Raw genomic sequence first — 24,845 nt, 5'->3', positions numbered from 1 at the left:
ACATCCCTACCCCCTCCACATGTCTGGGAGCCCCAGATAAGATCTTAGTCATGACAGTGTGTGTGTGTGTGTGTCCTGTAAAATGGGGATTGAACATCTGGACCTCATAGGTAGTTGTGAGAGTCAAATGAGTTGATACCCATAATACCCTGAGCACAGCACATGGCACTGATGGGCAGGCAGACAGTGACCCTTATAACTGTGCTACCACACCCTGGATCCCTACCAGCCCAGCAGTCCTTTCCGTGTTAGACACTGACCCCGGCTTCAGGGAGTGCCCTAAGGATGTGCCCACCCATGGGGTTGTGGATGGTCCCACAACTAGGGCTCTGTCTTCCTAACTTGCCAACAAAAAGTCATCCTGGGCGGCGCGGGGCCTCGGTTTTGATATCCAAGCGTCGTCTTCTCCCCGGGCGTGAGCGCGCCCCCGGGCGGCGTTTTCCAGGAAAGCCTCCGCTGGGGAGCCCGGAACCCAATCTCTCCCCCCTCCCTCTCCCCCCAACCTCGCTCTCCCGCCCGCCCCGGCGGCCACCCTGGGGGCGAGGCAGCCCTGCGCGTGGGAGGGACGGCGCGCCATTGGCTTCGGCGCGGCACAGAGAGGAGGGACCAGAGCGGCCTCCGGACCCAGGCAAAGCCCAGGCGCGCCGGGTGCCGCTCGCAGTCCGCCCGGCCCGGCCCTGCCCTGCCCTGCCCGGCGCGGCGGCGTGATGTGAGCGCCGCGGTCCCGCTGCACGCCAGCCTCGCGGAGCCGCCCGGCGTGCGCTAGCAACGTAAGTTCTGCTCCCACCGCCGCGCGGAGCCTCGCACTTTCCCCCGCTCGCCGCCCGCCGGCCGGTGGGTGCCTGCGCAGCTCCCGGTGCTCCCGCGGCCGCGGGGACCGCCGGGGACCGTGAGCGTGGAGCCCCGGGACCTCTAAGCACCTGCGATCCGCCGGGACCCCAGGGGATCCCCTCTCCCTGGCTCTCCAGGACGCCACCCCAAGCCCTTCTGTCCCTTTCCTTTGCGCTCTCGGCTCGCTGCCCTCCCCGCTCTCCGATTCAGCTTCCCTCTCCTCGGCTTTGTCCCTCCTCTGTGTTCTCTCTTGGACTCTTTATTCCTCCCTCAGTCTCCCCGTCCCGGGCTCTCGCTCGCTCTTGCTTCAGCGCAAGAGGAAAACGGAGCGAAAAGCAATGATTTTTGTTTTTCCCCCTCTCGCCAGAGTCAGACTCTGTCCTCGCGCTGCTCAGCTCTCTGTCCCCTCCCCCTCCATCCCCAACCTGCCATTGTTCCCGGTCCGGGGAGCGAGCGCGCGCACGGCACAAACTTGCGAATCCCCCTCCTCCTTCCCTCTTCGCCTCGCCAGGGCCCCGGAGGAGGAGGTGGCGGCGGAGCTCCCGCAGCCCTCCAGTCTGGCGCTACCTTCTTCTGGTTCAGGGGGGCCGTGGGGCCGGGGATCCTGGGCCAGAGGACCCGGGGCGCCCACAGCCCGGAGCTCCCCGCCTGGAGTCTCAGAAAGTGGGGGGACTGGCTGGAGCCCGGAAATACAGGACGCGTGGGAGGGGGCGAAGAGCAAGGCTGTAACCGATCCCAGTCTCCAGACTGGAGTTGGGGTGGGGTGGGGGAGAAAGCTGGGAGAAACGGAACCCCTGGCTCAGCCCCAGCTCTATGGGGGGCGGGTGGAGCAGGCACAGGTGGAGACCGACGCCCCCACTCTTCCCGGAGCCGCGCGCTCAGCTGGAAGCGGGCAGCGCGGGGCCTGGGGCTTGGCGCTGGGTGGCTGGGGCCCCGGCTGCGGGCAAAAAGCTCGCTCCCGGGACTGGAGAGGAGCCGCCTGGGACGCCGCGCCCATCCCCTGCGCGTCCGGCGGAGCCTGGCTTTCGCTTTGGGGCCCCTCACTTCACCCTCCGCGCCCCCAACCAGCGCGGGTTCCGCCGCCTGCCTCCTGGCAGCCCCGGGGGAAGCGTGTGTCTCGGTTGGATCGGAGCGCTGGCTGGGGGCGGGGCGGGAGCGTGGTGGAGGCCGTCCAGTCCGAGGTTCCTCCGAAGCCGAAGCCGAAGCCGAAGCCGAAGCCGAAGCCGAGAGGGTCTCCCCGCTCCACCGCCGCGGCCCCACCGCTGCGCACTTCCTGGTTGATTTCCTCCAGACAAACTTTTCCTGAAGGTCCCGGGGCTGCAGGAGCGCTCACCCCAACTCTGTGGCCTCTTGGACCTTCGCCCCTGGAGGTCTGTGGAGGAGGGAGGAGGGAGGAGGCTGTCCACAACCCTCTCATCCTGCAGCCTTCAAATCCCAGGGACACTGGGGGTGGGGTGGGGAGGTTGTTGGAGAGAAGGGAGGAAGCACTGTCCATACCTTAGCCGAAGCTCCGTGCTCAGACCAGGAGGAGGAAAGATTTTTCTTGCGGAGTTATTAGGAGAATAGGTACTGGGTCTTCTCCAGGCCTCTGTGATCCCGTCTGAGACATGGGTTTCTGAGGTACCCTCTGCCCCCGATATTCTGCAAGCCAGCTGCCCTGGCTTCTCCTTTTCAGACCACATGCTGTCAGCTCAATCAGTCCCAATAAATTCGGAGCAAAGGGCTGAGGCCCAAAAGTACCAGCTGGGGTCCACTGCTCAAGTCTGTTCTCTGCAGGGGGTTGGGAGAGGGTAACACGCCCCCCCCCCTGCTCTCAGGTCCCCTGCAGCTTCCCCCCAGCCCACGCTCAGCTGCTTCCCCTCCCCCAAGCCCTCATGATAGCCATCCCCGCATCCTCGCAGAGCAATTATATTCCACGCGTCCCTGGACTGTTCTGTGCTTTCACTCATTGAACAAAACGTGAGCTGTGCACCAGCAGTGATTTAATGAACACAGCGCGGCGCTGAGAGATAGCTGGGAACAAAAGGAAGATTCCTGCCTTCTTGAAACTGGCACTTCAGGGGCAAACAACTAGCAAATCAATACGCAACTCAAATAGTGTATTGGGAGGGGAAGGGTGAATGTTGAGTGTTGGGCCAGGGGTGGGATGGTTCCTTTGCATAGGGTGGTCCCGGAGGCCCTCCTGAGGAGGTGACTTCCGAGGGAAGGCTTTGAGGGAGTGAGCTGTGGGGGTGTCGTCGGGAAGGAAAGATCCTGCGGGGAGCAGCCAGGTGCCAAGGCCCTGAGGCTGGCATGTGCCTGCTGTATCTGAGGAGCCGGTGTGGCCAGTGGGGAAGAGATAGGAGGCAAGGCTGGCTGAGAGGGGATGGAGCCTGCCTGATTCACAGAGGAGGGAAGTGGTGCCCCGAAACTGCATGTCAGTCACCCCGGGACATGCAGTCCAGGAGGGATATGCAGTCCAGGAGCAGCAGCTGCAGAGCAGACGCTGCTGCACGTGGGGTGCCTGCCTCCGAGCCCACAATACTTCCCCTTCACCCGGCATCATCTCAACCGTCCATCCGCAGCCCTGGTTGTGCCCCTCCCAGGGCCAGACCTGGCCAAGAACCAAGGACATGGAAGGGAGCCCACCCAGGCTTAGTAAGTACCCAAGGGACTCCATATCTCTGCAACCTGCTGTCAGTTCCCTGTCCACCTGTTGTCGTCTTCCTGCTGACCCCCAGTTCTCTCTCTTCCCCTCTCCTCCTTCCCAGGGCCGCCCCCCTTTTAGTGCCCCACTCTAGTTAATGACGATGGAGTCCCTGTAGGGCGCCTGTCCCGAAGCTGGTAAGGTCAAGGGGGAATCTGAAGCAAGGAACCGAGTCTCCTAGTCTGAAAGCAACAGCAGCAGCATTGTTGTGGAGCGTTCGCTATGAAACAGGGACTGTACCTCTCTCTAGGGGTTGGGTGTGAGCTTTTTCACTGAGGAGAGGTCTGTTTCACGGATGAGGAAACGGAGGCTCAGAGAGGTGGTGGGTGTCACAGGTCCCAAGGCCATGCAGCCAAGAAAGGGAGGAGCACAGACCTCTTTAGTTGTGACCCCTCCTCTTTTAATCACTAAGCCAGAGCCCCAATCCCCCACACCCCCCCCCCCGGGGAGGGGGGATGTGAGTCCTGGGCTGTGGGTCCGGCCCCTCAGCATCCTGGGGGATGTATAGGGACCCTTCTGCCCGCTGCCTCCAGCACACCAGAAGGCATTTGCTTCTGAAAAAGTTGACTCCAAATGGCGCAGCATCTCTTCAAGGAAACGTCCCTCCTCCCCTCCTCCCTCTCTGAGTTCCTGAGAAGCTAGAGGGGCGGGGGGAGGGGGAGAAGGATGTGTCCACTGCCTTCTCACGAGAGCTCTGGCTGCAGGGAATCCGGGAACAAGGCTCTCCCAGTGACCTCGGCCCCCCGTGGTCATCCTGCTGAAGCACCGGCCGCCCCATCAGGATCCTGACATGGTCCCTGGGAAGGATAGGAATTCTCCATGTGCTCTGCCTGCCCTTCGTGAGTGACAGCGGGGACAGGGGAAAACCCTCTCGGTGACTTCGGAGTGGTGACCCACAGCGAGCCCCCCCCCCCCCCCCATGCAGCACAGCAGGCGATGTTTACTTTCTGTCTCGGAAGCTTTGCAGATGTTTGTTTGCAATGGGAGCTCAGGCTTTCCCCTGCTTTTCCAGTTTGGAGACCAGGCACCTTCAGAGCAAGAGAACTAACTAGTGGCGGGATCCTGAGACAGCCAGATCCTGACTGTCACAGCCAGGAGGGGCCCCAGGGCCCACACTCCCCTATTGTCAGATGTGGAAACTGAGTCGCAGAGTCCGGACCGGTGGCCTCCGCTGACTTGTCTCAGCCCAGTGGCTCGGGCTCCCCCACCAGCCTTCCAGCGTCAGCGCGAGCGAGCGAGAGCCCTCCGCTGCCAGCGCGCGCTCCTGGAGGCTTGTGGACATGGAGCGTGGGATCTCTCTCTTGACTACGGAGCTTTGTCGTGGGAACCGGGCTTGTTGCCACGGCAGGACTCGCATCCTGCTCCCTCCTCTCCCTGCCGGTCCTACGCTGTCATCCTCGCCCTTTGCAGCAGCGCGGACCGGGGCCCGCCGTGACGGTGGGCGGTGACAGAGACGGATGATGCAGCCTGGCTCACCGGCTCCCTGGGAGAGCAGGCTGACTAAGCCCGGCCCAGCCCTTAGAATAATGACGCTCTCAGGGGACATGCAGCACGGAGCCCCGCCACATGGCAGCCTGGCCTCGGCTTCCTCCCTTAGCCAGTGGGCCCTGAGACACCCGACACCCCTCCCCCGCCCCAACCTGCACCCAGGGACCCCTGTGATGATGTCGGTGATGCAGCTGTGTCCCTCCAGCCTCCCTTGTGTCCTGTAACTTCCTGGTTTAGCTCTAACCCACCTACAATCTCGTAAGGCAGGCATGATCGCCCCCATTTAGAATAAAGGAATGCGGAGGTTCAAATGCCCAGCCAAGATGTGAGCACAGGTCCCTTTGCCCCCAAGACTCACTGCCTGAGGGCCCAGGTCGTGGGTTCAGGGCTGGGGTGGTGATCTTTAAACCCCATCTTGCCCAAAAGAGGGATGGGCTGCCCCAGAGAGGGACCACAGGATGAGGCGGATGGTGTGGGCGTGTGCCTCCCTTTCTCCCTGGCCAGGGCCTGCGTCTCTCTCTTTCGCTGCCCAGCGCTGCCAGTCCCAGACCCGGTTTCCAGGTATTTTGCAGGAACATGATAACAGAACAATGGGTCTCCCAGCAGCCCTTCCCCGGTCCTGCCTGAGTCCCAGGGCTGGACCCCAGGGAGGCCGGACCCCGGGGCCGCGTGCAGATGCTGGCGACCGGCCAGGGGAATTGAAGGGGAGAAGGGAAGATCGCTCAGAGCTTAGTTCTTTTTGGAGGTCAGGCTCCCACTCCCACATACATGCTCCCCAACTCCTCTCAGGAGGTCCAGCTAATGTGGTCTGAATTTCAGGAGGCACGTTGGCCTTCGTTTCTGTGAAATGGGGGTGATGGTACCTCCAGCCTCAGGTGGTGTGGTGGGGGGTTACTGGGAATTCCTGGTCGCCCCTTTGGCCCCCTTCAGCCCCCTCCGGCCCCAGGATGGATGCCCAGGGGGTCGTTCTCCTTACCAGACGGGAGGACAGGTGGTCCCGCCGCCAGCAGGGGCTCTGGATGGAAAGAAAGGAAGTGGTTCTTTGCTGCCTCGGCAGCAGTGACTCCTCTTTGGATCACAGGTGGTAGGTGTTCTGGGTCTCAGGCCCCTTCCTCTCCATCCCCTCCTCCTGACAGACAGGTTCCAGGATGGGGACAGCGCAGTAGTCCATCCGTTTCTATGGAAACGCAGCTTCCGGGGACGGGGTTGGGAGAGGTCCTCCAGGACCGGCAGAACGATGCCCCAGCCCATCTGCGCTGCGGCAGGAGCGGAGCCTGGCGGCCTCCCAGTAGCCTTCCTAATTGCCGTCCTTCACCTGGCACAGAGCCCGCGCCGGGCCCTCCACTGCCTGTCAGCGTGCCTCGCTCCTCACAGCCCTGCAAGCCGAGACGGAGCAGCGTGGTGTAGCCAGGAGGAAATAGAGGCTCAGGGAGGTTAAGAAACTTTCCTGAGGTTCCCGCCTAATGAAGATACAGCATTGAGGTTTGAGGCCAGGTTTCCCAGTCCTTAAGTATATGCGCATCCCCCCTCCCCAAGCCATACACATACACACACTCTGTCCTCCACCTCTGACACTTTTACCTCTGACACCTGTCCCACCCCTGTGTCCTCCCTCCCTGTGGGTTCGATCTCTGGGGGCTTTGCTTGGCCTCTGCCCAGTCCTGGCCCCTCTGTCTTGCTGCCACAGGGATCTCCCCTGGCCTCAGATGCCGAGCCCTCGAGGAAGGGGGTGGGGATCTTGGCCAGCAGGCGCCTCTCAGCCCCTCTCCCAGCTCACTAATTTATCCCAAATGCATGTTGAGCTCACGTGCCCAGGACTGTCCCAGGCCCTGTTGACACCCCGCCCCTTGCCAATCCCCTTCCAGTGCCCGCTGCAGCTTTCTGGGGCAGTGGGGCGAGGTTTCACCCGAATTCTCACCCGGTCCTCTAACCCCACCATGTCCCGGCACCCACCTGCCAGGCCCCCTGGTGTGTGCACCCTCTCCCTGCCGGAGTCCTCAGCACCCCAGGAAGCCCTGGCCCCAGGCCACCTGCCCAGGAATGGCTGCAAATTCAAGCCCAGCCCCGACTGTTGGCAAAGCCCCCTTCCTGCCCTCCTCTGCCACCGGCCCATGTATGGCCTGGGGCAGGCCCCATCCCCTCTGCCTCAGCCTTCTGCCCTGCGTGTTTGGAGCTGAACGCCCCTCCCCCCCTTGGGCCCTGTGTGATCCTGAGTGTCCTGGTGGGCAGTGAGACCCGCTTCTCTTAGCCTGTTTCATTCGTGCTGACAAAGTGCCTACTGTGTGCTGACAAAGTGCCTACTGTGTGCCAAGGCACATCAGGGACACTCTGAGATGAGCTCAATACCAGCCCTGTCCTCAGCTCACTACATCCGAGGAGGCCAATCGCCCGTGACATGACTGAGAGTGTGGGCTAGAGGTGGCTACTTACACCAAAACCCATGAGTCCAGAGGAGGGAGGACGGGCAGGGCCCTGGGAGGAGGAACAAGGAAGATGGGGGGAGGGGAGTTGGAGGGCAGGAAGGGCCCTCCTGGCTGAGCAGTGGTTTCAGAAGTGGAAAGAGCCATTCAAAGGAGCGGCTTCCCAGCTTTACTGAGAATCGAGGTCACAGGAACTCAGGGCTGGGGGCTGCAAGCCACAGTCTCCCTTCTTGCTTAGCAGGTCCCCCAAGTGAGCATGTAGATGGAGAGGCAGCCCTCCTCCCCACCTTTTCTTTTGTGCTGGGGAAGCCTGGCACCGGGGGAGCCCTGGGGCCCTTCAGATGCAGCTGGCTCTGGGAAAGGAAGCGTGACAGCCCTGCCAGGCAGGCTTTTTCCATTTCCTCGGCCGAGTGAATGGAGAGAGGAAGTGCAGGAGTGCGGGCCTGTCTGCGGCAGGCAGGGTGCTCTGCTGCAGGCACTGCCCACGCGCCCTCTGTGTCCGCCAGCACCTCTGCAGCGCTGGCCTTCCCACGGCCCCATTGCTCAGGGCAGACGCTGAGGCTGCAGGACTTGCCCGAAGCCATGCACCTGTAGGAACGCAGAACCGGGATTCAAACCCAGGTCCGGCTGGCTGCCCCAAGCCAGTGTCCAGCCCGAGAGCAGGCAGAGGATCTGAAGGAGGTGCCCTCTGTCCTCATTTAAGTTAAAATGGGGCCAGGCCCTAACATGAACACATGGAATGGCCTTTAATGGGAAGGAACGTCCAAGGGCGGATGAGGGGTTGCCTTGGGGGTGGGGCATGCTTAAGGCTGATGGGTATATAGGAGGTTGCACCTGTCTCCCCAGGCAGGGCCCAGCCCTACAGGTAAAGATGGGACAGAACTCAGTGCTCGGGACGTTAACTAGAGGCAGGTGCTGGGAATCTGCTCCCTGGAGATCAAGTTCAAGATCTTGGGAGGCACCAGGGCCCTTTCTTCGTTGGTGGTGAGCTCAGTGCTGGGGCTGCACCCTGGGGTGGCTGCAGTGGGTCCTGCTGGCCCCGGTCCCTGGTGGCAGTGCCTGTGAATAAGGCTTATCCCATCTCTGAATAATGCCAGGGTCAGGTGGAGCCTCTTTCTATATACCAGCCCCTGCAGGCTGGCACTGCCACACTCACTGTCTTCGATTTATGGTTCAGCCTATGTGGCAGGGGGGAGCTTTGTATGCTGCTGGGGAGAGGACAGTGGGCAGAGGAGCTGGGGTCACTGACACCGCCTAGGCCTGGGGGCTGGGGCTTGAGAGTCAGCCTTATGTCATGGGGCTGAGGTCTGGGGGCTTTGCCCAACGGATGGAGGTGTTAGGAAATGCTAGTCTGGCCCTCTGGTTTTCCCTGGCCTCCGTCCCAGAGCCACTGCTGCCTGGGGAACCGGGGCAGGGCCGGAGGGTCCTAGTGCCCACCTCCACCGAGCACTTTCCAGGGGCCAGACACACTGCCCTCCGTACCTCACAACTATAGTCGGTGTTCTTACAACATTCCTTAAGGTAGGACCCTTTATTTCCCCCACGACAGGTGTGTGCCTGCAGTGTGTGTGTGTGTGTGGGGTGTGTGTGTGTGTGTGTGTGTGTCCGTGGCTGAGTCATAGAGAGATTAAGTGACTTGCCCACAGGCACGCGGCTAAGAAATGGCAGACAAGGTTGAAACTCAGGTTATGACTTCAGTTAACGTTAGGTCTTCTGCAGCAAGCTGGCCCTTTGTGAAGCGTCCTGTTTATCACATTGTTTCTCCTTAGCCTTGCCCTAGGGGAAAGGTAAGGGTTTCCATTTCACAGAGAAGTAACTTGCTTTGACTGATGGCTGACAGATCAGCCCCCCCCCCCCCCACACACCCCTGCCAGGCAGGGGCCCTGGGGCCACCATCCTCTACCTGCCTCACAGCACATCCTCACTAACTGCAGTGTCTTCATGTAATCGTGCAGGGGCTGCACTGTGTGCTCTGACCAGGCTTCTCTTTTTGCCGCTAAATACTCTAGGAGGTGGGAGGTATAATAGTATGGCTCCATTTCACAGATGGGGAAAACCGAGGCTCAGGGAAGTGAGGAGACTTGCCCAAGCCACACAACCAGTGAAGACTTGAGTCAGGCAGCATGCCAGCCTGGGAGAGAGGGTTAAGGGACGGGTGGTGGCGGGGAGGGAGTTGGAAGACTGACCATGCCTGGTGCTGGCAGGATGGAGAGAGAAACCCGAAGGCCCTTGCCTTGTGGGGAATGCAAATGGGCCGCCGCTGTGGATGCGGTTTGGCGCGATCTCCTGGAGCAAGATGGAGGGGGTAGCGTGCAACTCAGTATTTACCTTAGAGAGATGAACACTTAGAGAGATGCACTAAGCCTGTATATGGATGTTTATAGCAGCTTTGTTCACAGTCATTAAACTCTGGAATCAACCCAGTTGTTCCTTGGTGAGTGACGATAATGACACTGGTACATTCGTCCCGCGGAATACATACGACTGTGCCGCGGCTCTCAGGCCCGCCTGGCAGCGGGAGGCGTGCCAAGCTGATGCCAGCTTCGCTCTGGATTCACAGGCAGGTGGTGGCGAGTGGCTGAGGTGTTGTGACAGCTCCTGGTCCCCGAGGAGCCGAGTGATTAAGCCCTGGCTCCCCCCCATCCTCCACCCCCAGGGACTGGCCGCCTCCCGCCTACAGGCACAGGGCACTGAGCTGCCTCCTGGCGCCCCCAGGTGTGTATGTGGGGGGCGGGGGGCGGAGGGGAAAGCATAGCGGCCCCCAGTTGACAGATGAGGGACGGGGCTGGGGAGCTGAGGCAGGCCATCTCATGGACATGGCACTCACTGGAGACCTTCCATCCTGATCTTGCCCTGAGTTCCCAACTCTAGCCGGTGCCTCCTGCCCAGTGTGTCTACGCCTACAGCCTGCCTCATCATCCAAACGCCGCACAGTCTGGTTCTCGGATCTGATGTTTATTTGCGGGGTGCTTCACTTTGCCTTAAGATACATTGGGAGCCTGGAGGGGACTTAGAGACATCTCTGTGCTCTGCCTTTGGCGGCCCTGGAGAGTGAGGCTCGCCTGGGGCGATGCAGCACTGAGACTTCGTTCTGAGGCCCAGTCCGGGAGGCCGGCACCTCCAGCCCAGGTTCCTGCTTGAGCCTTGTCTGTGAACTCCGGTGATGTTCCTGCCTTCCCAGAGGGTGGCCCTGGGTGGGAATGAGATGTTGGAATACCGGAGGCATCCACTGCTGGTCTCTGGGGAACCTCGTTGAACTTGAACTTCTTTGTACTTGGGTCTTCTCATCTGAGAAAGGGGTGTAAACAGCGCCCATCCTGCAGGGCGGAGTGGCTGTGATTAGAGGAGTCTGGTGTCACTCCAGGGCCAGCTTCTGGGAGCCTTTGCTTCATTCATTGTGGTTTTCACTCCTGTTTCCTTTGTGTAGGTGTTTGCTGACGGAAGGCGAGAACGGGCACTCAACTCATCTCTGCATCTCCCTTGCCTAGCTCGGTGCCTGGCACACAGTAGGTGCTTCAGATCTGGCCCAAGGTGGACCTAGGGGCTGGCTGGGGACTGGGGACTGTGGGAAGCCATGGGCAGACTCGGGGGGTAGGGGAGAGGCTGGTGGTGGGTGCTGATGGCAGGGAGGGGAGAGACCTGGCCTGTCCGAAGCCCTGCCCGTGCCCCTGGCCATCCTTCCTCTGGCTCAGCCGGGTCCCGGGTCCTGTGCCAGCTCCTTGCCCTGCCTTCAGTCCGGGGGATTTGAGGCGGGAAGGACTTGCTGGGCAGCAGAGATTGTCTGGGCAGGAGTTCACTGGGGAGCCTGGACCCCGGCCTCAGCAGGCTCTGGGCTGGGGGTGGGCTGCCCTCTGAGGTCTGGAAGCCGGGCGGGACTTGTGGCCTGAGGCCCCTGTCTCCCTGCAGCCCCTCCACAGAGGCCGGGCTCCAGGACAAGATGGCAGCCAAGCAGCCCCCGCCCCTCATGAAGAAGCACAGCCAGACCGACCTCGTGAGCCGCCTGAAGACCCGCAAGATCCTCGGTGTGGGTGGCGAGGACGACGATGGGGAGGTGCACCGCTCCAAGGTGGGGTCTGCCTCTGGGGACCTGTCGGGGGCAGGTCTGGCCCTCCGTGTTGCAAGAAGACAAGCTGAGACCCACAGCGCTGCAGGAGCCCCGGGACTTAGCTCGTTTTCCTGGAAACTTAATGGAGATGTCAGGGGAATAATAACAAAACTGAAAACTGATAATTAGGTTTGCGTGCTTATTATATGCCTATTAGCATACCGCTGTCTTATAAGCATTGTTGAATCTTGCTAGTCCTGGAAGATGCAGAGGCAGGCATCAACCCATTGTAGAGATGAGGAAACTGAGGCTCAGAGAGGTTAGTGATTTGTCCACGGCTGCACCAGGAAGTGGCAGAGGAGCCAGGTTTCAAGCCCACGACTGGCAGACCCCCGAGCTTTCGTTCCCAGCCACTGTCTTTTCAGCTTCCCTTAATCCCTGGTGTCAGGGAGGCAGTGAGGAGGGTGGCCTCATTGCGGCCTTTTTTAGCCAGGGTGGCCATTGGCTAAGCATAGGTACCCAGCTGGGCTCCTGAGCATCCCAGGGAGAGGGGAAGGGGGTCTGGGGGGTTGAGTGGCCTGGGCATGCTGAGTGCTGCCCCCCCCCCCCCCGCTATTGCCTCTGACCCCCTCCCCTCTGTGTTCACAGATCAGCCAGGTCTTGGGCAATGAAATCAAGTTTGCTGTTCGGGAGCCGTTGGGACTGAGGTGAGCATCCCATGTGTGTTACAGGGCGGAGCCCTGTAAGATCCCATCTCATCAGCCTTACCCCCTCTGGTCTTGCCCTTGACTTCATCCCAGCTCATGCCCTCCCCCCAAACCAGCCATCCCTGGCACCTTGGCTGGAGAGGGGGCATTTGCTGGGGTCTGGGGTGGCGGCGAGGGGCTTGGCTGTAACCTTCCTATCGGTGCCTCCCCAGGGTCTGGCAGTTTGTTTCTGCTGTGCTCTTCTCTGGCATTGCCGTCATGGTGAGCCCCCGCCCCACCCGGAACCGAGCCTCTGCTAGGGGCTCCTCCCTGCCCTGGGCCCCTGCTGCCCTCTCCTCACCCCATGGCCAGCCTGAGGCCCCATCTGTGAAGGCTTGCTGGCTGCCTCCATGTCCTGGCTCCTGACACATCCCACCTGTGCCTGTCTGCCTGCCCCGGAGCATCCTGGATCTGTGGCCATGGTCCCGTCCTGGAATGAAGGGGTGGGGGGCAGTTAAGATCCTGGCCCCAGACTTCCCCAGGGACCCTGGCCTACTTCCAGTAACCCCTCTGCCCCCTCCCCTGAGCCTCCCAACTGCTGTCCCCAGGCCCTGGCCTTCCCTGACCAGCTCTATGACGCAGTCTTCGATGGAGTTCAGGTGACCAGCAAGACCCCCATCCGCCTCTATGGGGGTGCGCTCCTCAGTGAGTATTGCTGGGGAGGACTCTGGGGGAGGTGATGGGAAGCTGGGGTCCCAGCTGGGATGGAGGGAAACATGGAGAGGCTTCCTCTGTGTGGATCTGTGCCTAGGCTTCCCTTCTCAGATCTCCACCTCCAGCTGATGTCTATCTCTGCTGGGTGTATGCTGCCATCTTGTGGCCACTGATAGGAAATGCACCTAGTGGATTGGGGCAGAGTCTGCCATCTTCTGGACAAGCACTTACTGAGTGCTTGCCTGGTGGTGTGCCACCTGGGCACTGAGGTGCAGAGATGAAGGAGGCCAAGGCCCTGCCCTCCAGGGCCTCACAGCCTCGGGAAGGGGGCAAAATAAACACTGTGTCAGTTTGGCCTGGTAGAGGCTAAGTAGGTGGTTCTCCTGGGAATGTGGTCTGCCTACCCCCCACCTCCATTCCCACCCCCACTCCTGGGAACTCCTTAGCGAGAATCCTTCATGGGCTCAGGTGTTCTGTCTCCAGCAGTCCATTTTGAAAAAACAAAATGTGATTGTAGGACCAGGGAGCCCATCAACCCAGAATCATAACGGAACCTGACAGGGGCAGGGTACCTAGAGCTCAGGTCTCCCATTTTACAGATGGAAAGACTGAGTCCCAGTGAGGCGCTGTGACTTGCCCAGTGTCCCCCAGTGTGATGAGTTTCAATTTGAGGAAATGCGTGAGGGCAGGAGATGTGGACGTGCACGATCCGGGCTCCCTGGCCACATAGGGCCAAAGGGACAAAGAACCAGGCCCCTTGTCCCAAATGGGTGGGTGGGTCAGGCCGTCCTGCCCCCACACCCTCTTTATCCCCGCCCAGGTATCTCTCTGATCATGTGGAACGCTCTCTACACGGCCGAGAAGGTTATCATTCGCTGGACTCTGCTCACCGAAGCCTGCTACTTCGGGGTCCAGTTCTTGGGTGAGTCCTGAGGCAGGCGGGCAGTGAGGGGAAGCCGCTCTGCCCCCGCCTCCCAGCTCGTGCCACTTAGATTTCTAGGAAGTGAGGGAACCTGAGGAGGAGGCCCCCGTGCAGCTGTGCTTACCTGTGCCTGCACACCTGTGCTCACACAGCAGACACCACCTACCTGCATCTTCTTCTTTTTTTTTAAATACTTTTTTAAAAATGTATTTTATTGATTTTCCACAGAGAGGAAGGGACAGGGACAGAGAGCTAGAAACATCGACCAGCTGCCTCCTGCACACCCCCCACAGGGGATATGCCCACAACCAATGTACATGCCCCTGACCGGAATCAAACCTTTCAGTCCTCAGACCGGCACTCTATCCACTAAGCCAAACCGGTTTCGGCTACCTGCATCTTCTGAATACACACTCGGGCCCTCCACAGCCCCCCGCACCTCGGCGCTGGGTGACAGCGCGCGCACACACACACACACACACACACACACACACGGGCTTTGCCCACATGCACGCCTCAGTTCCTGCCACGTGGGGCACATCAGAACAGATGTGTCTGTGGGGTCAGACAGCTGGCAGGACCCCCGCCCAGCTCAGGGAGCAGCCTGCCGCCCTGTGGTGGGGTGAGGGCACAGCCCTCTGACCTCGGCTCCTTCTCCGGCCTTTCTCCCCCGCAGTGGTCACGGCCACGCTCGCCGAGACCGGCCTCATGTCCCTGGGGATCCTGCTGCTCCTGGCCAGCCGCCTCCTGTTCGTTGCCATCAGCGTTTACTACTATTACCAAGTCGGCCGGAAACCCAAGAAAGTCTAGCTGACCGCTGGGCGGGGGCCTTTCCGGGGCAAGGAGGCCCTGGTCCTCGGTTTCCCTTTGGTTCATGGAAGACAGAAGGACCCTGCCTGCCCCGGGCGGACAGGAGTGGCTGCCCTCCTTCCTCCCGGGCTCTCCCCGAATGCTGTGATCAGGGCTTTCCGGTTTGAGGAGGGACGGGGCCTCGGCACCCCTGTTCTCTGCCCCACACCAGGACGCCTCTTTGCTTGAGCCTCTTGGTCTCCAGATCCCCTGGATGGACAGACGGACGGACGGAAGAGCCTGCATCACGGGGTATCGGGCTGAGGCGAGGCCCGCCCCTCTGCCCGGAGGCCCCTCCTTCTTCGGAGAGAGGCTGAGGGCTGTCTCCTTGTCCTCCCCTCCACCCCCAGCCGATCCAGTGCCCAGGCAGCTGGAAAACCTAGAACGTGACCTTATGCCCCTATGCCTTGTGGGGGGGCCCCTCTCCACCCCTAAACACAGGCACCCGTCCCTCCCCCACAGCCCAGCCAGCCGCAGGCTGACGGGTGGGGGTGGCTGTCTTTGAGCTGGCATTTGCCCACCTCACAGGAAGGCCATGAGCAGCAGAGCCCTGTCTCGGCCACCATGGGCTCTCCAGGCCCTCGATCCAGGCTGCTCTGCCTCCACCCCAGGTCCTGGAGGCCCCTAGGAGCCCGCCTCGCCCCACTGGCCTGGGACCAGAGGCTGCCAGAGGCCTCACCCACAGGCCGGCCTGACGTGGACGCGCAGATCCACCTGTCAGTGATGGGGCTTGAAGATGAGAAAAGCCTTGGAACTTGGCATGTTCTCCAGGGTCTGATGCTCCCCTGGCTTAGCCCCTCCCCTCCCCTTACCCTCTCCCCTTCCCAGCACCCTCCCCGGGGTGCTGCCCTCTGGATCTCCAGCCTGGGCTACCCCCAGGGTCTGGCCGGCTAGGACTGGGTGCCCTTCAAGCTCAGCTGGGGGAAAAGGTAGAGATATTTCAGCGGGCCACCTCCTTTCCTGTCCCTCCACGCCCCCAGCCCCCCCCGCCCCCTGTCCCGCAGATGCCCTGGAGATGCTGAACACCCCTGCAGACGCCCCCATCCCCACCCCAGCCTGTGTGTCCCCCAGTACTCCCTCCTCCCTCCCAGCACTGTCCTCTCCAGCCCTGAGTTCTGGGGACGGGTGTGGAGAACAGTGACCCAGGCCCAGTATCGCATTCTGTCTTGGAATAGAGTGTTTGGGGGTGAGATAAGGGTGTCCTTTAGTGCAGCCCAGCTCTGGCTGCAGCTCCATGGACCTGTGTCTGAGCCTGCCCACGGGGGTCCCACACTGCTGTCCCTGGGCCCCGCTGTCCCTGCAGCCACGTTCTAGTGTCCCCACAGCTGAGGAGAGAGGCCTGGCGGGTCGGGCCTGAGGCTGTGCTGCTGGTGACCTGAGGAAGAGCCAGCTCTTTCCTGGCGTCCGTCGCCTACCATGGTCCCCAGGGAGATCCTAGGCAGGCTGCCCACTGCCCACGCTGCAGGAGGTGCTGGTGACTGGTGGGCAGTGCCCCAGACCTAGGCCAAGTCCTCCCTCTTGCCCATGCCTTCGAAGGCCTGGCATGTTCTCTGGCAGGGGGTGGTGGTTTGTCCAAATAACCGCTGGGCCCAGCAGGTAGACCTCTCCGGAGGCAGGCAGGAATGTGGGGCCATGGGCTCTGGAGTCGGGCTCTGTGTTGGGCATCAGAAAGGGCTGAGCTGGCCAAGCCACTTCATTCTTAGCTGGGGAGCGGGGTGGGTGCAGGGCATGGGGTGCGTTGAGGGCCCACCGGGTGGCACTGTCCAGGCTCTGCACAGGGCAGTGTTCCTGTATTACTTCCCGCTGCCTGGTTAAACATTCCGGATGCCTGGAGGGCGGGGCTCTGGCAGGCAGGCAGGCAGGCAGGAGTCCTTATTGGGGAGGAGATAGTGACAAAGGGGAGAGGGACATGGGGACTCACAGGTGCAGTGAGGAAGGCCCAGCTCCCATCCTAAGGATCTGGGAAGACCCAGAATGCCCCTTCCTGGTTCCCCCAGGTCCCCTGTGCCCCACCCCACCCCACCCCACCCCACCCCAAATCAAGACCACCTCTCTTCACGGTCACTATTTATTCTTCGTTCCTTTTTCTTTTTGTAAGAAACGGTCACAAAAACCAGTGCAAAACCATCAGTGTGGGTGTTGTTTTTTTATATTACAAAACTCTCGATATATAATATAAAAAGGGGGGGCTCACAGGAATAAACATGATAAATTAGCTCTGCTACCTACGGCGAGGAACATTGACCATTTCCAAAATAGACTTTCGACAGGGCCCACAGGGGAGGGAGAGGAGGCTTCTGCAGACGCAGGGTGCTGGGGCCTCAGCTCGTTTGGGGATATCCCGTTGGACCCCTTGGGCATGGATAGATAGGAGAGGGGTGAGGGAGGCTGAGGACGGGCCCCAGCCCCTAAGCTGTGTCCCTTCTCCCCGAGGCAGTAGTTCTGGAGCAGGGAGGGTGCTTGACTCCCATGTGAGGTCTTCCCTGACCTCCAGAGGCATTCCTACCTGCTGCCTCCCCCCTCACCCCCCAGCCATCAGCTGCTGCCAGCACCTGTTACGTATGGGCTGCACTGTAACCACACCTGGAGCCCAGGAGAGGCCCCTTGGGGCAGAGCTTGCTTTCTCCCAAGCCCCTGCCCGCCCTGCAGGCAGCCTTGCAAACAGCTACCAGCCCGAGCAGATCCGGGCTCCCTCCCAGCCTGGGGAAGTCAGCAGGGCCCGATTCGGGGTTCCTTGGCATCTTTCTGGAAAGTCCTTGGCGGGAGTCTCACCTCCACCCATGAGCCTGCCTCAGCAAACGGTCCTCCAATTTGGCTGCCCTGCCTCTCAAATCGTATGGGCACATCTCACCTTCACGGCCCAGATTCTCGCGGGCTGCCCCGGACCGGAGCCACGCAGCTGCCCAATGTGACCTCCAGTCCTGCCCAGGCAGCCTGGGGTGTTTCTTTTTGTCCCCCCTCAACCTCAGACCGGACACCTGCCTTCCCCAGGAAGCTGTATAAGCGTGCAGGTGGATCTGGAGGGGCAGGCCCTTCTCAGGCTGTGGGGCCCCCCCAATCCTGGGATGCCCAGTTGCTAGGGAGCTCGTGGCATCATGGAATGGTCAGGGCAGGCTGGTGCAGTGAAAGACCCAGGTGGAGAGGTGAGGTGGGAGGGGGAAAGGCGGAGTAGGGAGGACGGTCTAACCAAATTGCTACAGCAGGCACAGAGCTCTGGCTGTAGCTCAGCAGGGGGCAGGGGGCAGGGCAGGGGAGCATTGGGCACCTGGCCGCAGTCTCTTCCCCTCAGCAGTGGGAAAGCAGCGGAAGCTGGAAGCTGGCACAGCACCTGGGGGACAGAAAGGGCTTGTCCCAGACCCTGAAGAGACAGTAGAGAGGAGGGGAAGGCAGGCACCATGCGCCCCTTCCCATCACCCATCGATGGCCCTCTCCCACCATGCCCAGGCCGATCCTCAGACCCTCTGCATGGCTTCCACCAGCCACTCCTGCCTCCTCATCAGGGTGGAGGCCTCTTGCAATCCAGTTGCCAGCACTGGGCTAGAACCTGAGGTCTGTGTTCTGAGGGGCTGATCTGTGGGTGCTGCGTGAGCGTCCGTGAGCCCGTGGGAAGACCTCTTCCTGCCGGAGCCCGGAGGGAGCACTCAGACACGTGCAGTGGACGGAGAAGGGGCAGGAAGTGATGTCACCGCAGAAATGATGAGATGCCCTGGGGTAACGGGGCCTGGTGGTAACGGGGCGCAGGGGGAGACAGTGTGTGGCCTTAACCCTCAGGGTTACAAAATGGGCAGAACCACAGGGAAATGGAAGTCTGAAGTCAGCAGTCTCCAGAGGCAGAGTGCTGTCCTGGGAGGTAGTGAGGTCCCCGTCCCTGGAGGTGTGCAAGGAGAGGGTGGCGATGTCGTGGCGGCAGGGATCTTACAGAAGATATCCAAGCTACAGTTCTGGGTGGGAGAGAAGAGCCGGATGGTCTTGGGGGCTCCTTCCAGCGCCGGGAGCCAGGGGGTTAATGGAGAACAGGGAAGGGATGGGCTTGTGAGCAGAGACAGGCAGCGTGGAAAAGGGACTCTGGTGTGTGCACGTGTGTGTTCCTGGGGGCTTAGAAGGTGGGGCATTGGGAAGGCAATCGGCAGGGGGTGGCGGGAGGAAGAGTCCAGAGTCATCCAGCTGCCCTGTCTCTTCTGGGGAAACCATGATGCTGGGGCCCGGGAGGGACGTGAGCAGCTCTGCCCGACTGAAGCTCTGGAGACCACCCAGTTCTTGTTCAGAACGTCACGCATGCGCTGTGTGGCTGTGGGTGACAGCTCTGGGCCGCCCTGATGTTTGGTGCCACAGCTGGGGAAAGCGAGGACCCCACCGCCAGCTGGGCCATTCTCGGCTCCAGCGTCCTCAGCCACTCTTGGCCTGTGCAGGAGCAGGGACCAGGCCATCAGCCGGACGGGGGACGGCGAGGAGGTGCCTCGTTCTCAAGGACATTGCGACCCCACGTTCTGGGGCCCCTGGGCTCTGGGGACCGCTCTCCCAGATTTGCTTTTGCCTCCTTGTTGCCCAAATCCTCACTTGCTTGGCAGCAGGTTCCGAGGCTGTGAGGGGAGGGCCCGGGCCCGAGCCCAGGGCTGCGGGAGTCCGGCGGGGCCGAGGAGGGGGCCGGGCAGGTGTTCCTTTGGTCTCTGGTGCAGCCTGCGGCTGGGTGCAGAGCCCACGTCCCACCCCGGAGTCCAGGCGGGGCGCGTTGGTCCATAGGTTCATCGTTTCGTTTTGTTTAAAAAATAGCTATTTTCCCCTTGCCCCTTCTCCTGGCCACTCATGATGGCCTCACCTCCTACCCCTGGACCCAGGGAGCAGGGGCGCCGGGGAGAGGAGGGTGAGGGTACTGAGCAGTGGTGGGCAGGGTGACTCCTCCGGTGTCTGGCCACGCCCTCTACTGGATGCCCCGGAACAGGCACATGGCGAAGATCATGGCGAAAAGCTGCACGGAAAGGATGCGTTAGTTCGTTAGGCCGGGTCCCCAGCCTCCCACGGGGCTGCCCACCCTGAACGGAAGGGGCTAACCCATGGGGAGGGGTGGGGCAGGGGTCTGACCCCAATCCCACGTGTGCCTTGCTTCTGGGGAGGAGTCACAGAAGCCTTCACGTACCTCGATGGCCAGCACCCCGATGGCGAGGGCTCCGGCCAGGTAGACGTAGGTTTCGAAGGCGTTGAGGATCACTGTGTAACAGCCCTGGGGGGGAGGACCAGAGGTGAATCCACAGCCCGAGGGATGGCTTTTGGTGGCCACGTGACCAAGTCCTAAGCAGAAGTTGCCAGGAGGTTTCCGGGAAAGAAGCCAGTGCCACCCTTTCCCCTTCTCCTGCCTGGAATGTGGGTAGGTGTCTGGAGCCATGGCCGCCATTTGCCATCATGGAGTGGCGAACACAAGGAAAAGCCACAGCAGTCAGAGACCAGGCCTTGACGAACATGGCAGAGCCCCTGACGCGATGGAGAAGCCGCCGTCTCCCAGAACGCTTTCCAAGTGTGACACACGAAGGGATATGCTTAGTCCCTTTAGTTGGGTTTCATTGTTTGCAACAGAACATGTTGCTGGCAACTGACATGGGCTCTCAAGTCATTCCAAGTCAGAAATGCACCCTGGGCCTCAGGGAAGTAGGTTTAGTAGGAAAAGACAAGCAGACAGTCCCTTGGCAGAGGCTTTTAAAAGGGGAGGATGCTCAGGAGGGAAGTGAGTGTCCCGGAAAAGGAGTCCCAGGAGTCAGTCTCAGTCACCCCCAAGAGCCAGGGGAAGCGTCATCCTGAGGAACTAAAATAGCTGCTCAGGGCCCTCTGTGGAGCCTCCGACACCAAAGCCAGGCCCAGGAGGGGGACGGAGGCAGCATCAGCATTTGAGTCAGAAATGGGAAGCATGTCAGGGGGAGGCCCTCAGGACCAGGGCCTATGCAACTATGAGATGTCTGTCGCCATAGCTGCATCGGACAGGAGCGGGGGTTGTGGGGAAAGGCAGGCACAGTGCTTTCCCTTAAGGATGTTACCCAGTGACACAAATCACATCTGCTTATCTCCCTTTGGCTAGAAGTTGGTCACATGACCTAGCTGCAAGAGAGGCTGGGAAGGGCAGCCTTTACCTGGTGGTCATGGGGTCTTATAAAGCCCCCTTTTCCAAAGAGGAAGGGGCGAATGGAATGTGGGGGCAGCTAGCTGTCTCTGCCACTGTACAGGGCACCTGAGGTCCAGAGAGTGTGTCCTGGTGACATAAGGGTTAATAGCCAGGCCAGCTGACAGCACAGCCTGGAACTGCCCCCATGTCCTGCAGCCTGTCCTCACAGCAAAGACCCAACCCTGGGTGGCCCACCCACCCCAATTCAGCAGTGACCTCATCCCAGCGCCCTCGTCTCTTTCTTGCTGTCTCTCTCCCACAGTGCAGGAGGCAGGACTGTGTGTGTGTGTGGGGGGGCGGGGGGGAGGCAGAGGAACTTGCTTTTGGGGCCTTGTGTACCCTTAGACATGACCTGGGCAGGCGCAGGGGATGGCGGTGCTGAGTTGGGGAGACAAAGCTGAGGCTGTCAAGAGACTCACCAGATGGCCAGTGTCAGGCCTCAGCTCAGCTGTCCCATCCCTAGGGACTCCAAGAGGCCTGCCTTGAGCCCTTTCCCTGGTCCCTTCTAGCCCATCATCTGGTTTTACTTCCTCTTTAGTGGTGGTTGCCACGTGAAATGATCACTTTCGGTTTATTTGCTTCCTGTTTATCATCTGCACCCTCTCACTCAGCCCTGAGCCCCACAGGAACAGGGGCTTGTCTCCTGTCCCCCGGGGGTCCGTGCATCTGGAACCCTCCCATAAAGCTCTCATTAAAGAGGCATGGGTCCACCTCATTCTCTCCTCTCTCTCTCTCTCTCACATACGGCTGGGGGGCTGGTCACGGGGAAGGGATTCTTCGGAGACTGAGATGAAGTTCTGGGGTGGCATGAAGTCCAGGAGATTCTCTGATCCTGCTCCCTTGGAGCCAGGAGGAGGCCCCCCTCCCCCCCTCCCCAATGGCAAATGTGAGCTTCCCCCAAAACAAAGTCCATGGCCAAGGAGGGCCCCCCCTCCCCCCCGTGTGATTCTAGTTCTGGCTCCCAACCTACATTATAAGAAGCTCAAGGCGTGTTCCGCCCAGAACCCTGGAAAACTCCTACTCACCCTTCAACCCCAGCCAAAAGGCCACTCCCCCGGCCCGTGACATCGGCCACCTTCATCCTTTCCCCTTTGGTTGGATGTCAGGAGCCCGGATGGAGCTTCGTTCGCCTCCATTCAGTCCCATGTCCCGTCAACAGCCCATGGGATCCTGGGGCGCCTCCAGACCCTCTGGGATGACACTGCCACCCATCACCCGCCAGCTCTGGCCCCTGTGTCCCCGGCCTGGGGAGCAGGCCTGTACCTGCTTGTTCAGGAACAGGTCCCTTCCCAGGAGGCAGTCCTCCCTGCTCAGCAGGAGCCCGTCTCGAGTCTGTGGCTCCCTCCGGCAGCAGGCCTCGGGGACCTCCTCACTGTCCAACGTCAGGAGTCGGAAAATGGGTGCAAACTTGAAGTCTTCAGGCCCGTTGACCCCACAGCAACCAAACTGGGAGGAGAGCAAAGGAAGGGTCTCGTGAGCAGGAGCTGGGCCTGCGGGACCGAGCGGGACAGACAGGCCACAGTGAGGAAGCGTGATGGAACGGCCTCGAGACCCAGGTGGGGGGCCCTGGGAAAGTCCCTCAGCCTCTCTGAGCCCCTCCCTACCCCCCCCGCTGGGTCCTCACTGTAAAGTGGGGGCAGTGGTAACAATCCCTGCCTCACCAGGCGCCTAGTCAGCGCTCAATAAACCGTTGCCGCTTATTGTTTGCTATCATTGATGACAATGACAGTTGCGTGGGGATTCCAGTCAGAGATGGCAGACAGGTCTCATTCAGAGTGTGGGCTGTGATCGAGGGAGGGGTTGCTGGGCATACCGCATGGACGGTCTCGGCGGGGTTGGGAGGCAGTGCCCTGGTTGGTCATTGGCACAAGCAGAGGGGTCTCTGGCGGCCAGACATTTGCAACACTGGGCATCACGGCCCCTGGGTGTGTGTGTGGGGGTCACTCACTGTGATCATGACCGAGTTCCAGGTGGCAGAGAAGACGTCTGTGTCGTTGTTGCCCTGATAATGCTTGGTGAGCTCCTTGGTGAAGAATTCCCGGGTGAGCTGGAGACAGAGGGAGAGGGTGGGCTGAGACCTGGCAGCTGGGTGCTGCCCCACCCCTCCTGGCCTCTCCATCTGTCAGCTTCCGGGAAAGGGAGGGAAGCCAGAGTCCTGGTGCCAGGCTCCTGGCATTCTCGTAAGCTTGGGACAAGTCCCTTAAACCCCACCTCAAGGCCTGTGGCCTTCAGCCATCATGGGATCCCTCCCATGAAAAGTCCACACACATCGCTCAGTGACCCCGAGGCCAGGGCACCCTGGGAACTGCATTCTGCCCTGAAAGCTCTCCTCAGAGGAGGCTAACACAGGGCAGGGGGCTTGCCCTCACCCCCCTCCACCCTGAGCTGTTCCTCCGACAGAGCTAAGCTGATGCCTGGGTCCCAGGCCCGGAAGAAGCCACAGCACGGAGCGGGTAGCACTTTGCACATCTATTATAGTTTCCAGGCATGTTCCCCGAAGCCGCTCCTTCCCTCAGAATACTCTCCAGAGGGCTAACCTAGAGGGACACCCGCTGGTCACCATACTGGGTACAGGCTGCTGCCTCCTCCCCTCTGGGGATAGCTCCCCTGCTCACCATCCAGGCCCGCTCGGGTCTCCCGCCCCCTCCCTTCCCCTCTTCTCTTTGCTTCCTGGCCACCTGTGATGGGGGCCTGGCTCTTGTAGACTCAGGAGGGAGCTGGTGCCGGTGCTGGAGCCCCTGGAGTAAGATGGCCCATGGGGTCCTGGCCAGCGCTTCAGCGAATGGTGCTTGGCCCCTTCTGTGTGTCACATGTTCCGGGCTCAGGGGACCGCCTCCCTGACTGTCCCCACACTGTCACATGACTACGGCTGTGCCATCACCAGGCAAGGTGTGGATGGAAGATTCCAGAACCAGGTGTGTGATTGCACCAGATGTTTTTGGAAGAGCGAAACCCGGAAGGGACCCTGACGCCAACCGGCTGGAAAAGCCCTCTACGGAAGAGGCTGGCTGGGTCACAATTTGGGCTGGGAGTGCTGATGTCTCTGTGTGTCCCCCAGGACGGGACAGGCTGGCTGTGACGGCTGCTGACCCCTGGCTGGGAGCAGGGAGCCAGGGCGTGGGGCCTGGTACGTACGTTTTCCCTGAAGATGAAGGCCAGGATGGCCGCCGAGAGCTCCGCCAAGAAGATGATCAGGATGAACAAGAAGAACTGCAAGATGAAGGGGAGGCTGGTGAATCCTGAGGCTGGTGAGCAGGGTCCCCAGCTCACGCTCACCCTCACCCTCATGGACGCCCCTTTCCACCCGTTACAAAGCTGGCACAATGCACCGATTTTGCAAAAACAAAGCAGATGTTTTTCATAATAAACATACCGGCCTTTGGAGTCAATAAGGCTGCAATGCAAATATGGGAAAAGTAAACAGACAAGTCTTCCGGGCACATGGCCCCGAGCCGAGGCCCCTTGCCCGGTGTTCAGTCTGAACTGCCTGCCTGGCAGCCCTGGAAGGAGGAGGATGCTGAGCTCCAGGCTCAGGGACCCTGGCGCTCCCCAGCCCCAGCCCAGCCCCAGTCCCATTCCGGCGGCAGCGGGGAGTGGGGAGGAGATGTGGGTCCGTCAGCTGCAGTGAAGGAGTAAGACTGAGGGAAGGCGGGGGTGTCTATCAAATGTGAAATCCCAGGGGCCAGAGTCTGAAACCTAACGGAACCCGCTCTGCTCCACTCACTGCCTCTCCTGATGCTCCCGAGTCAACCAGGGGGCCTCTCGTCTCGGGGTCCCCTCTGCCGGGAAGGCACATCCTTCCTCAGTCACCAGCTCCTCGTTTGCCAGCCCAGGCGCTCCCCTGCGGCTCCCCCACCCCATCACAGGGCCCCGCAGAGATGTCCCCATCGCAGCCGCTGTGCCCCCACTGGGCCCCTATTAAGTGTGGAGGCTGTAGCTCAGCATGCTTCCCCAGGCCCGGAAAGCATGCTTCATCGGGATCGTGGCTGTCAGATGAAGGAATGAAGCCAGGAGTGACCGATTCGCCATCAGGACCTTGCTGTCCACTCCCTCTCA

General features: G+C 60.9%; 2 protein-coding genes across 6 annotated transcripts in view; one reads left to right on the top strand and one right to left on the bottom strand.

The window, feature by feature from the left end:
- Window positions 1-539: 539 nt before the first annotated feature.
- TP53I11 (tumor protein p53 inducible protein 11) lies at window positions 540-15,607 on the top strand. 3 transcript variants are annotated; one of them, XM_036427012.2, is made up of 8 exons: window positions 540-770; window positions 10,853-10,935; window positions 11,332-11,491; window positions 12,119-12,177; window positions 12,390-12,438; window positions 12,765-12,861; window positions 13,691-13,792; window positions 14,469-15,607. In XM_036427012.2, the coding sequence occupies exons 3-8, from the start codon at window positions 11,363-11,365 to the stop codon at window positions 14,600-14,602; spliced, it is 570 nt and encodes a 189-aa protein (XP_036282905.1). In that variant the 5' UTR covers window positions 540-770; window positions 10,853-10,935; window positions 11,332-11,362; the 3' UTR covers window positions 14,603-15,607. The 3 variants fall into 3 exon arrangements, with proteins under 3 accessions (XP_036282905.1, XP_036282903.1, XP_045433422.1); XM_036427010.2 differs by having other exon boundaries at window positions 542-770; window positions 10,853-10,931; XM_045577466.1 differs by lacking the exon at window positions 540-770 and adding an exon at window positions 10,536-10,554 and having other exon boundaries at window positions 10,853-10,931.
- Window positions 15,608-16,695: 1,088 nt separating this feature from the next.
- The window catches only part of TSPAN18 (tetraspanin 18), a 139,426-nt gene continuing 131,276 nt past the window's right edge, over window positions 16,696-24,845 (bottom strand). For all 3 annotated transcript variants that reach the window (XM_045577465.1, XM_036427006.2, XM_036427007.2), the window contains 5 exons: window positions 23,925-23,999; window positions 22,738-22,836; window positions 22,053-22,235; window positions 19,776-19,859; window positions 16,696-19,607 (listed from right to left, as the gene is read on the bottom strand). In XM_045577465.1, coding sequence (XP_045433421.1) covers window positions 19,560-19,607; window positions 19,776-19,859; window positions 22,053-22,235; window positions 22,738-22,836; window positions 23,925-23,999 — 489 coding nt within the window. In that variant the 3' untranslated portion in view covers window positions 16,696-19,559. The remainder of the gene's footprint in view (window positions 19,608-19,775; window positions 19,860-22,052; window positions 22,236-22,737; window positions 22,837-23,924; window positions 24,000-24,845) is intronic.

The sequence above is a fragment of the Pipistrellus kuhlii genome, unplaced genomic scaffold (genome assembly GCF_014108245.1).
Source record: "Pipistrellus kuhlii isolate mPipKuh1 unplaced genomic scaffold, mPipKuh1.p scaffold_m20_p_9, whole genome shotgun sequence".
Lineage (NCBI taxonomy): Eukaryota > Metazoa > Chordata > Mammalia > Chiroptera > Vespertilionidae > Pipistrellus > Pipistrellus kuhlii.
Note: the sequence above shows the minus strand (reverse complement) of the source record. Positions and strands in the feature narration are given on the sequence as shown.

Excerpts from the sequence above, each read along its gene's own strand:
- TP53I11 (XM_036427012.2), top strand. The coding sequence starts at position 11,363 with ATGGCAGCCAAGCAGCCCCCGCCCCTCATGAAGAAGCACAGCCAGACC. Across the intron at positions 11,492-12,118 it reads GGGAGGTGCACCGCTCCAAG|ATCAGCCAGGTCTTGGGCAA; the intron begins GTGGGGTCTGCC and ends CTGTGTTCACAG. Across the intron at positions 13,793-14,468 it reads CTTCGGGGTCCAGTTCTTGG|TGGTCACGGCCACGCTCGCC; the intron begins GTGAGTCCTGAG and ends TCTCCCCCGCAG.